The sequence below is a fragment of the Leptosomus discolor genome, chromosome 1 (genome assembly GCF_034619465.1).
Source record: "Leptosomus discolor isolate bLepDis1 chromosome 1, bLepDis1.hap2, whole genome shotgun sequence".
NCBI lineage: Eukaryota > Metazoa > Chordata > Aves > Leptosomiformes > Leptosomidae > Leptosomus > Leptosomus discolor.
Window position 1 is genome coordinate 151,682,272 of NC_141391.1, and position 11,929 is coordinate 151,694,200.

General features: G+C 51.5%; 1 protein-coding gene across 2 annotated transcripts in view; it reads left to right on the plus strand.

Annotated features, from left to right (window-relative positions):
- LOC104352913 (sodium- and chloride-dependent GABA transporter 2) overlaps positions 1–3,449 on the plus strand; it is a 30,405-nt gene extending 26,956 nt beyond the window's left edge. For both annotated transcript variants that reach the window (XM_086467350.1, XM_086467343.1), the window contains 4 exons: positions 895–997; positions 1,649–1,749; positions 1,995–2,165; positions 3,330–3,449. In XM_086467350.1, coding sequence (XP_086323476.1) covers positions 895–997; positions 1,649–1,749; positions 1,995–2,165; positions 3,330–3,449 — 495 coding nt within the window. The remainder of the gene's footprint in view (positions 1–894; positions 998–1,648; positions 1,750–1,994; positions 2,166–3,329) is intronic.
- The last annotated feature ends 8,480 nt before the right edge of the window (positions 3,450–11,929 follow it).

The following is an 11,929-nucleotide window of genomic DNA, read 5'->3' on the forward strand; positions in this document are numbered from 1 at the left end:
GACTGATAACTGGAGCTCTGGACAGCCCATATTTTGGTTATAGGTTTATGTTCACATGAGCCAAACCTTTACAGCTGTAGCCTGTTGCATGGTGAGAGTCTTTATCCTCTTTCCTCCTGGATGGAGCTACACAAACTTGGTGGGTCTGAGTGTGCCCTGTATCTGTTACACTGATTTCCTATATATTCCCCTTGTTGTGATTAATTGCCTGGGAGTTAAACTGTTCAGCTTTAAACCCTTTAACTCTTCCTAGCATTATTTGTTTGTGGGGATTGATCTTGCCATGATGCTCTTTGCATCTTCTGTTTTCATTTGGTCATAATTTCGAAAAAGTTGCCTTTGATGTTGCAGTCATAGGTTTGTGCCTGCACTTACCTGCAGGCCCATTTTACAGACAACCTTGCAGGCCTGGGCAGTGAAAAAGCTGGGCTGCAGCCTGTGGGCCCACAGCAACAGGTGCTTGGAGAACTGCATGCAAAGCTACTCCCCTCTGCAATTTAGGAGGCAAAAGTAAACCAGATGCATTGTGTCTTATTAAGGGGGTTTCCACCCTTACTTCCAGCTATAAGAGTTGCTTTGGTTTTATCTTCTCCTGAAATATTCCCACGATCTCTGGCAGTCACTTGCCTTCCTCTGCCCTGCCCTGCCGTGGAATGAAGAGTTGCAGAGACTCTTGAGAGCAAGGTGGCTGCATGTCTCCATCAGGCCTTGAGCACAAGGGACGTGGCCTTTTCTGTTGGCTAAAACCCTGCCCCAGAGAGAGGAAGGTGCCTCCAGCTCTGGTGAAGATGTTGAGTTTGTTTCCTGCTCTGGCTGGAGCTCTTTGCCTGTGCCTGATTCCTCTCCTCTCTCTCCCTCTCCACCTTGCCTCACTGCCCGCTTGGCTCCTCCCAGGGTGGGATGTATGTCTTCCAGCTCTTTGATTACTACGCTGCCAGTGGCATGTGCCTGCTCTTTGTGGCCATCTTCGAGACTCTCTGCATCGCCTGGGTCTATGGTGAGTATGAACCAGGGGGGGACACCCAGCTCTGGTGTCTCAGGCTCTTGCTTTGCCCATCTTCAAAATGTTGGTCTGTAGCTCATCTTGGCAATTGCTTCACAGTACAAGGCAGACCTCTAAACCCTTGCTTTGGTGCCCCCAGACTCAGCTGGCAGGGACTTCCTGAGAGCAACACCGTGGGGGATCTGCTTGGCAGATATCCCTAGCATTTTCCTATGTGCCCCTGCTTTTGAGGCCCTCATTCCTTGGGGACTTGGAGCTGGCTGGGAAATCCTTTCCTGGCGTGTGTATAGAGGACTCTGAGACCCTCAAACATATTTGAGAGTGCTTTCTCAGCCTTGACGTTCACAATGGATGGATAAAACTTGGGTTCAGGTCCTAGACTGGGTGATGCTGAGGGGCTGGCCCCGCTGACCCACTGGGCTGTTCTGGGGTGACAGATGTTATTCCAGGACAAAGACTGAAGCTGATCACACTCCCGGCAAGCTCCTTGACAGAGTGTTGGCTATGCTGAGGTTACTGCCTTGTCTTCTGGGGAGCACCCAAACAGTGGTGAAGCAGGACCCCAGACATGCAGGACCCCAGACATGCAGACCCTGCTGCTCTCCTTCCCTTGTAGCACCGAGGCATCCTTCCCCTCTTCTGCAGGTGCCGAGCGTTTCTACGATAACATTGAAGACATGATCGGTTACCGGCCGTGGTCCATCATCAAATACTGCTGGCTTTTCATCACCCCGGCGGTTTGCACGGTGAGGGCCCACAGGAAGAGGAGCTGTGAGGAGGAAGATGGGCAGAGCTGGGTGCCTCTGAGATATAGATACCTACATATATACAGAGGGATGTGTGTGCTTGAGTAGTGTCTCCTCTGTTGCTGTCCTGGGGAGCTCTTTGTTACCATGAGACTCTGTGCAGGTGTGGACTCACCAGGAAGACCTCTCTTGGCTAATGGTGTTGTTTTTCTTGCTTTTTCTCTTGGTCTTCTCCACCCTGCCAGGCAACTTTCCTGTTTTCTCTGATCAAATACACCCCACTGACCTACAACAAGAAGTACGTGTACCCATGGTGGGGAGACACGCTGGGCTGGCTGCTGGCCCTCTCCTCCATGGTATGCATCCCTCTCTGGATCGTCTACAAACTCTCCACCATCAAAGGCTCCCTCAGAGAGGTGAGGCTGGTGCTCTGGGACCAGGGTGTGGGCTCTACTTCTGTGTTGAAGTCCAGCCTTGCAGGGGGTTAATTTGTGTGTTGCCGATTAATTAGCAGGGAGCCTAGAATAAATCAATTGAATCAGTCTATTTTTGAATGAGCCTGTTGCTATAACAGACTTTTTTTTTTTAAGTTCTGCCTGTCTGGAGGGCTGCTCCAATCTGGCTGTTGCCTCTTGGTGGCCTTTCTTTATTGTTTCTGTCTCTTTGCAAGCACCATTAGGAAAAAGTTCATTAGATGGAGAGGATAAAGAGCATCTCTGGTGCCTTGAGTCGGTTTGGAGGCTGCTCTTGACTGAGGCTTGAGGATTTGCTCTCAGAAAGCTCCAGATCCCATGAGCGTTGTGGGCAGCTGAGTTCCCCAGTCTATGCTGAGGCCATAGAGATGGAGTGGAGGGCATCACTGTGAGTTTGGAGCTTCCACTGCAACCTCAGTGCTCTGGGCCTGCCCAGCTCACATTGCTGGATGTGCATTGGGAGGGCAGGGAGCTGGCAAACCAGACCTTGCTGCAGACAGGCATCCTATCCCTGCCGTGGCTCATGGTTCAGAGGGAGGTTTCACAAACAGTCCTGAATGCCCAGGATCCCATCTGTTCTCTGCCTCCTGCAAGTGCTCAAGAATGGGTTGTGACAGCAATGGGCCCACGACCCCTGTATGCAGCACGGACGGGGAGGGGTGGGCACAGCTGCAAGAGCATGGCAAGTGCCGTGCTACATGACATAGGAGGTAGCCCCTTACGCACTTGCTGTCCCAGTTAAAGCCAACTCTGTGTGCACAGGCTCTCCCTTTGCAATCCGTGCTGATGGAGGGGATGACCTGGAGGTACTTGGACACCAGCCTTTCTTTGTACTGCTTTCTAGCCCTGGCCTGGAGCAAATGGAGGGCAGAGCTTTCCTACCATGTGTCAAGTCTCAGTGCTTGTCTTGGGACAAGTGGTTTGAAGATGAGTTTATCCCCTCAATCTCTGAAGCACTGACTATCCTAATTTGGGGCATTTCTGGTATTTAGGGACAAGACCTACAGCCCTGCCTGGCTGGCTGAATGATACCCATGACTGGAAGGTGAGGGTTGTGGTAACCTTTTGTCCTTGAGGCTGTGTTCAATGCTTGCCTTTGCCTTCCAGAGGCTCCGCCAACTCACCTGCCCACTTGAGGACTTGCCTTCCATGCTGGACCCAGGACAGCCCCTTCCCTCCACCAGAGCTGGCCTCCTGATGCTGACAGAGCTCGAATCTCATTGCTAGGACCAGTGTGACTCTCCCTCCCTCCCCCCAGGATTGTTTCTGTACAGCCTTTACCACCTGTTGGATAACACAAGGATTCTTCACTCACCAAGGAGAGAGGGATTTCTGGGCTGAGTTCCCTTCCTTGGAAGATTTGAAGGGCTGAGGAAGAGGCTGCTGTGGAGATGGTCTGCATGGAGTTAGCAATGCACCTTAATCCTCTCTCTGGAGAGGGCTCTGAAGGGGCAGATCAAGCACTGGTATTCCTGAGCATTCCCAGCCTTCTGGTGGGCAGAAAGGAAGGACTGATCCTGGAGCGGAGTGTCAGAGAGTCTCAGAGTTGTGGCTCCAGTGTGGACTTTGGGAGCTTCTCCATTCATTCTATTAAATCCTTGTTTTCCCTTCTAGATCTGCTCTGTCTTGGTTTTGTCTCACCAGCATACCTTGCCCGCAGCATGTTAGGTGGGATGTGTACTAGCAGAGCTGTGCTGCTCGTTCAGGTCTGGGTCTCTGTTGCACTGCCACATTGCTATGGGAGGGTTGGCCAGAGGAAAGGAAGCTTGGTTAGGGTGGGAAGGAAAATGGGGAATACTGGTTTGGAGGCCACTGTAAATTGTAGGTCGAGGGTACCTAGGTGAAGGGAAGAGTGTAATGCTACCTTCTGCTGGAGCCATTGACAGCTGCCAGCCAAAAGAGTCACCCAGCTGATGAGTCACTGGGCTATTCCTGGGGTCTGAGAGAAGCACCTGGATTTGCCTTTTGTTTGTGCAAGTGAAGGGTCATGGGAAACTCTCCCTCATCCCTGCAGGTCTGTGTGGTTTTTTGTGCTGACTGCCTTCCAGGTGCTTTAGAGCCGGTCATTTTGGTCTTCCTGCGTACAGAAGAAGGGCTGCGTGGTTGAAGCAGGATCTGCATGTTACATCAACAAGCAGGGCCCCTCGCTTCCAGGCAGTTTGGGTTTAAAAAAAAAGAAAAAATAATAATAATAAAAAAAAATCAAAGAGCTTGTGTTTGAAGTGCTGTAGCCCCAGCGCCCGAGGAGGGCAGCCAGAGGACAGGCAGCCCCGGGAAGCTGGACGGCTCCCAGGAAGCCCCGAGGAAGCTGGAGCCCGGGCAGGGCTGAGCCAGCGGCCGGAGGCGCTCGGCTTCCCAAGCGGTGGGCACCGCGCTGCGGCCGAGGCTCCCGGTGCCGCGGGGAGGGGAAGAAGAAAATTTAAAGCAATCCACGCCGTTAGCCACAAGGTGGCCCCAGGGCTTCACCTACCGCCGCAGCGCGGCCAGGGGTCCCTGCGGGGCGGGCTGGGGAGCAGCGGGCACCCCCGCAGCCCGGCCGGCATCCCCCGCCTCGGCAGATCCTCCCGGCTGGGTGACTGTTCGCTCCTAGGGTCGGTGGCAGCCTCTTCAGCGGCGGTAGGGCTGGGGAGGGATTTTCTCCCGAGTCACGACGATCTGGTCATTCCCCCCCACCCCCCCGCTCCTGTTGCTTGTTGAGGTTTTCTCTGCAGACAGCTGCATCCCACAGGGAATGGTGACCTCCGTTGTGGCAAACGCTGGTTTAGGTCCCCGAGCACCCATAGGCAATGGCAAGTTATTTGGCTTGGTTTTCTCGGGTTTGGTTTTCCTGTTGGAGCCTGGTGACCTGAGGTGGGAGACAGGTCGATGATGGAAAGGGGTCACGAGCTTTCAGTCACACAGGCTGTGAAACAGCAGTGAGCACCAAGAACTGAGGGGATTGTGGCTGGGAAGGTTTCTGAGACTGCAGATTTAAACTCCAGGAGGGAGAGCCCAGTGATCTGTGGTCCTCTGGGGCTTCATTGGCTCTGCTCCAGGGTGCCTGTGGATACCTCATCTCATTTCCAGCTGGTTTTTCCCTTTTCCCATCCCATTTTCCACAAGGACATGAGGGCGGGTGGGTTCCTTCACTAGGCTGCACGTGCAACCATGGGTGAACCCCTTGTGGTCAGACTCGCACCTCCTCTGTCAAAAACTCAGGTTTCTGCCTCCCTCCCTGCCTCTGGAGAATGCCGGTGATGCTGAAGGCATAGGGCTGGGGAGTGCAAGGCCAGGGCTGAACTGGCTGTCACAGTTTTCCCAGGCAGCCTCGAAGTCTCGGAGCTCCAGATTCCCCCAGATGCCACAGCACTTCATGATGCTCGTGTGTGAGCTAAGGGTAGGAAAGAGTTTAGAAACGGAGGGAAAGCCACTTTTGGAAGAGACCCACAATGTGATGAAGGATGGAGCCATCCAGCTGCCACGCTACTTGGAATACAGTACTGGCTGGTAGAAGTTACTTCTAGAAATGAGTGGAGTTCAATACAGAAGTTTTTTTCTGTTGTCTTTTTGCATGAATCATATTAGAAGTTCCAGCAACAGATATTTTTATACATGCCACTCTAATCTTAAACAAACTTATACTTTCATTTTCCAGCAGTATATGTAAGGGGTTTGGCCTACTGGGAAGGTATTTTAAACCAAATGGAAAACAGCAGCTGTCCACAGCTATCTCCAAAATATGGCTGATATAGAAAGTCTGATCAGCTGCATGTAGGCAAAGTGGGAGTCTGCTGAAAGGCTTGTGACTTGCTTTATTTCAAAGTAGTCTGGTGTCCAGCAAATTAGGCATGTGGTTTAATCGATCTGGTTATATATGAGCCAGGAAACTTCCCAAGCCTGTGTTCCTACATGACGCAACTGCTGTAAAGCTTTGGATGAGCTCGGCAGGTCAGATGAGCAAGAAAACCAAAGGTTTTGCTAGACATTCTTAAATCAATGTCTTATTTTTGATAGGACTTTAGGACAAAGTATTGGAATCTATGACGCTGGCTTGAAATATGAACCAAGTATGTTCTGTATTGCTTATTGAGAGGGTTGATGGACCAAATCTGAAATTAATACATTTTAAACTTCAAGACATGACATTTTTCACAGCACTTTTTATGACCCCATGGTTAGAAGGAATTTTGGTGAAATTCAGAATATGGAGATTTTGGAATACGGTGATTGTTCATGATTTGGAATAAGGTGAAAGGAATTTTTTTTTGCATTCGATATCAGCCAAGTACTGCTCTTCTTGCAGTCTGTGGAATTTACTCCACTCATACTTTCTCCACCTGGGGAGATGCTGATGACCCTTGGGACAGCAAATGTGTGGTTGGAAATTTTCCACCTTCAGAATCCAAAATCTGCAACTTAGCCTGAGTATCCAACCTGTTAGTTTCAGGAAAATGGGGATGAGATTAAAGGCACATTTTTTTTAATGTTTGTTTTTGTTTGTTGGTTCATCCCTGTCATCCCGTCCCATCCCTCCCACCCCATTTCAAACAAGAAAGTTTGCATTAAAATAGTGAAGTCCCTGAGATTCTGTCCTGGGTCGTTAGCGCTTGAAAAGGATGACTGAGCTTTCTGTTCATCTGTCTGTGAAAACCAGGCTCTGCTTTTCCCGTACTGCGGTACTTGCACCATTGGTGCCTGGGGAAGGGTCTCAGACCCCTAATCAGGCAGAGATACTGTTGACACAGATGTCCTCTTCTGTGGATGGAGATGCCTACACAGGGCAGGGGGGAGACTTCAGATCTTGGAACAGGATGCATGTGTTCCTGTGGGGAGCAGCCCAAACCCAGGGGCTCCCAGCATGTTTGAACTGATGCCCTTGAGGAGTCCTTATCCATTTGCCGCTAGCGATACATAGCATGGCTTTCCATGGCTATTGAAGAATCATGCAGCGTAAGTCATGTTGCACGTTTGGGTGATAAGAAAGGAGGATGTGTGGGGAGGAGACAGGCTGTGGTGCATAAATGGAGAGAACAGAGTAAGGTTAACATCTTAACACGTGGCATACGTAATCCTGTGAAGCAGAGATCCCCAAATAATCTGTTAAGTGTGTCCTACAGGCCAGTGCAAACGAGCATATCCCTCAGAGCAGAGTATTTGGCTGAGTTCTAATATGGTTAGCAGCCTGCAGGATGGGGATCTGCATGGTGCAGATAAGGTAAGTGTGTGTAGGAGCACACAGATGGATTTGAGAAGTCATTACTTCTTAGAACGTACCAGTGACTCGGTCACCCCCTTCTCCACCTGACCTGTCCAGAGTCACATCAGTTTGGGCAGCAACATGCGCTTCTCTGTCTCTGCAGACCGACCTTGTCTTTTGTGTCCTTGTGCCTTACGCATCAGAGGTGTTTGCTGTCACCACACACGTCCCACAGCAACCAGCTCAGCCGCCCTTAGGAAGCAGGGAGGGAAAGCAGGAGCAACTGGGCATCTACCCACCTGTTCTCTCCCTGCCTTTCTTCTGTGGTCCTCCTTGGTCTCTGATCAACAGTGAGCATTGCTATTAGACTCAGAGAGGCTGTTAGAGCACAGATGTCTCCCCGGCATCGCTGTTCCTCCCTCCTGACTGCTTTTATTGCTGACACTGGCCTCCTAAGCCATTTGCCCTTGCCTTACCCTCTCCCCCACCGGGGCTGCTGTGAAACAGGGGATGTCTCACCCTGCCTGTACTTCCAAAGGGGGAGGCTCCTGACGGCCTCCTCTCCTCTGGGAGCCCAGTGCAGGAGCGGTGCTGCAGCTGCCTGAGCCCATCACGGTTCTGTGGGGCCTCATTAGTGCTTGTTACTGTGTTCACTTCTGATTAGTTACGGTGAAACTGTTGTAGGAAGTCACAGGCTTACTTAAGCAGAGATTAGCCGTAAACATAAAAAATAAATTATATGAATGCCTAGGGGAAACTGCTCTGCAAACATAGCATTCAGTCGGCTAGACAAGTTCCAAACAAAAGCAGCAGCTGAGCTGTGCCTGCAGAGGAACCAGTGTTTCTCCTGTTTCATTAGCAAAGGTGTCAAAAGGTGGGATTAGCTTGGATGAGCGAGGACACTGGTGTCTTTTCCCGCAGGTGCCTTAGCAAGGGGGACAGCCAGAGCTGCAGGCTCCTCTATTTCCCACACAAAACCCAGCACCCACCTCTCCCACCCCCTAATGTTTGCAAAGGAGAGCCATGTTTTTGATGCACTTGTAGGATGTCACGTCGACAGACTTCTCCCATCAGCTGGCTCACGGGGAAAACGGATTAATTTTCGCTCAAAGCTTTGTGTTGTGCTGGCCCATGGAGGAGGGACGCATTGTGGGACCCGGGGCTGGCTGCTGCCAGGAAGCAAGGCCCAAGTGTGGGCTGATGTTGGCAGTCTCCTGCTCTGGGCTGGCTCTCCAACAGGCATGTCAGAGCTGGCCAAAAGGGAGGAAACGGTGGGGAGACCCACATAAAGGGAAAAGCCAACAGGTGCTCTGAGGCAAGAAAAGGCAAGCTAAAAAGGAAGGCAAGAGTGCAGTGTCAACTGGCAGGCAGTGAGCAGGGTAGGGAGGAGGAGACCTTTGTGGAGGTGCAGGATGTCTCTGAGGTTGGGGTTAGCCATCCATTAGGGTAAAGGCTGAGTCCTGGTCTTCAGCTTCCCTGGGCCCGGCAGGCTGAGGAAATCAGGTCATTTTGAAGAGAATTTTCCCCCTCTGCTGACAGGAAGGGGTGGAAATCCATGCGGCACGCTTCAGGCTGTCAGCTGCAGCGGGAGTGGGTCCCTCTGTGTGGTGGGACAGCAGCGCTTTCCGGTTCCTCCTGTGCACCCTAAACAATGGGGCTTCCTCTTGTCTTGGTTTTCCTGCCTGCAAAATCGGATGCTGCCATCCCTTCCATCGCAAGCTGCCTCAGGATGCACTGTGGGGAGGGCTACGGAGAGCTGGGTGCTGCTGGTGGCAGAGCTGCACATGGTGGGGAGGGTCCCAACCCTGAGAGGGTTCATGTGGCTGGGGAGGGGCTGGGGAAGGGGGTGCTTTGAATGTTTCCAGGATTTATTGCAAGCAGTGCTTCCCTTTTGGGGATGGAGTGTTTAAGAACAACCTCACCCACACTCTCCCTACCCCCATTGCCAGCAGGGCTGCTTCTTCCCCACCCAGCTCCCTCCATATCCCTGTGTCAAGACACCTTTCCTGGGGTCAGCATTTATTCCCCTCCAGAAGCTCCCAGGGCTCACCTCTGCCAATGTCTATTCCCTGCGCTGGCTGTGGCTCCTTTCATTAGGCTTGCTCACAAATTTACATCCTGCCACATAATCCCTCTGCCAGCCCCTGTGGGAAGCTGCCTCTGCCCATGGTAATGGTGGAGGAGGAACCTGTGTCATGGGGAGATCTGCAGTCAGATTGCGGCATCCTTTAGCAGCCCTCTCCTACCAACAGAGCTGCGCAGCCCAGGGTGCCTGCTCAGGGGCTGTCTGCCAGCAAAGGTGGCAATCAGTGGTCATGGAGTGCATCATGCCTTCCTTGCCCGCTCCCGGAACAGGGCTGAGCACAGTCCATACCCCCACAGCTGAGATGGTCAGAAGGTGATTTCTAGTTTTCAGTCTGGGCCATCACACTTGTGCAATCCCTCATGTAGAGGCTGCTGTGGTGGGATAAAGGTGCCCCATGCCTGTAGCAGGATTTAGAACCACAGTAAATTATTGCCTGGTGGGAAACTCTGAAGCCTTAGTGTAACTTCTGGTACCTTCTGGGCTGGAAAGCAGAAATAGCAGCCTTTTTTCCTGCTGGAGAATGATTTTCACACGTTGCTGGATAAAGTTTTCATTTAGGTTGACTTTCTTCTTGTTTTACCTTAATGTCACAGGTCATTTCCCATCTACAATTTTGCAAAAACTGATGATGTTCCTGTGAAACACTTCAGTGTAGATAAATCAAGTTTTTAGGTCAGCTCTGCTTACCTAGGCTTATCTCAATCCCCTTTTCATATCTGGATAACCTCTATTGCACCTTTTCTCCAGCTGTGCTGGGTCACACCAGTCCTCTGTGGCAGGACGGGCAGCGGCACTGTCCTTCATTAGTAGGGAGGGAGGCAGTGCAGTGCCTGTGTTGTGTAGCTAAGCATGTGATGTTCACCTTGCAGTCTTTCACAACTTCAGAGACAGCCCCTAAAAGGCAGAAGATGGAGCTTGGCCCCTCTGATGTTGATCTCAGCCCATGCAAGGAAAGAATCAGCCTGTTTTTCTTTGGGTATGGGACCTAACCACTCAACCAGCCCAAATGGCAGGTGAAAGCCAAGGCTTTGAAAAATGGCACGCTTGGAAAATTTAATCCTGTAAACAGGGTACTGCATGCTGTCTTTGTCTGCCTGGGTAGAGGCATTGCCTGCTCCAGCTGCCACCTCAGCCCTTTGCCCTCATGGCCCCATTGCCTGACTGGGGCCGCTGGGACAGGTCTGGGCTGGCTCAGAGTTCCTCAGCCTGTGGGAGGTCCTCCAGCGCTCACCTTGAGCTGCTCTGCCTTCCTTTTGCACTGCCCAGCAGCATGGGCTCAGATTGGCTGCCCCCAGTGTCAGCTGAGGTAGTAAATAAACACCCCCAAAGTAGAAGGAGACATTTTCCCCTACTGCCTCCAGTGCTGGCCTCAGTGGTTTATCCTGAGGATCCCGCCAGGCACAAGGGTGACTCCCTTCATGCGCATCTCCAGCATCGATTGTCCCCAGGGCAATCCAGCATACTCTAATGCAATCCGATTCACTGTCTTCTGGCACCCGTGGAGGATTTTTTTCAGAGAACCTTACAAACGACCTCTATAGAGCATGCAGGCATGTAAACCTACTGCTTCCCCACTCTGCGGTGGTAAGGACTTTTGTTAGCTCCCCGATTTCCCACTGAGGGGGCCTGGGGATCGTCATCTGCTGAGCTCTGACACAGTCGAGCAGATCGGAGCATGTGCTGGATATGTCCTAGCTTCCGTCGTGCTGCTGTGGTTTGATCACATGGGTATGTGAAAAGGTCAATAGGAATTTGGCAGGCATATTAACAGCCAAAGTAAAAGACAAAACAGTAATAGCATTAAACATAACATTTAAAAAAAAAATCTGAGCTGAACTATTTTGAGGAAAATGGCATAACTGGAATGCCTGCTGCTGGTGTGGGTCACAAGAAGCCCTGGAAAAGTGCATCAGAGTTGGGATGGATACAAAGAAAGCCGCCAGTGCAGAGGCACAGAGGGATTGCTCACTTCTAGCAAGCACACAAATACTATAATGACTCGGGCAGTATCTCTCCCTGCTGACAGAACTTGCTCTTACGAGCTGTGTTTGCACTTGCAGCATATGGCACAGGCACGGAGGGGTCTGCGTGAGCCTAGGACAAACGTACTCCCTCCACCCACTCTCTGCGTTTTGCTTCATCTGCTTGATGGCGTTGGTGAGCCTCAAGCTTGGCCAGTGAAGCAGGTTTAGTGTAGTGGTCCCTGGAGATGGAGGTGATTTGTTCTGCACATTTGCAGGATGATTTTAAGGGAAGCCACTCTCCCACTGAAGCTCTGGAGCTCCAGAGAAGTGGGAGCAAGTGGCAGCCAGCTTGGGCCATGCTGCAGGGTCTGCAAGGAGAGAACTCCCTCCCGCTGAGGTCAAGAGGACCTGGAGTCACTCCATTGACTGCTGCAGTTGATCTTTTCAAAATTTGGGCCTTTACCCTGCCTGACCGTTGCCA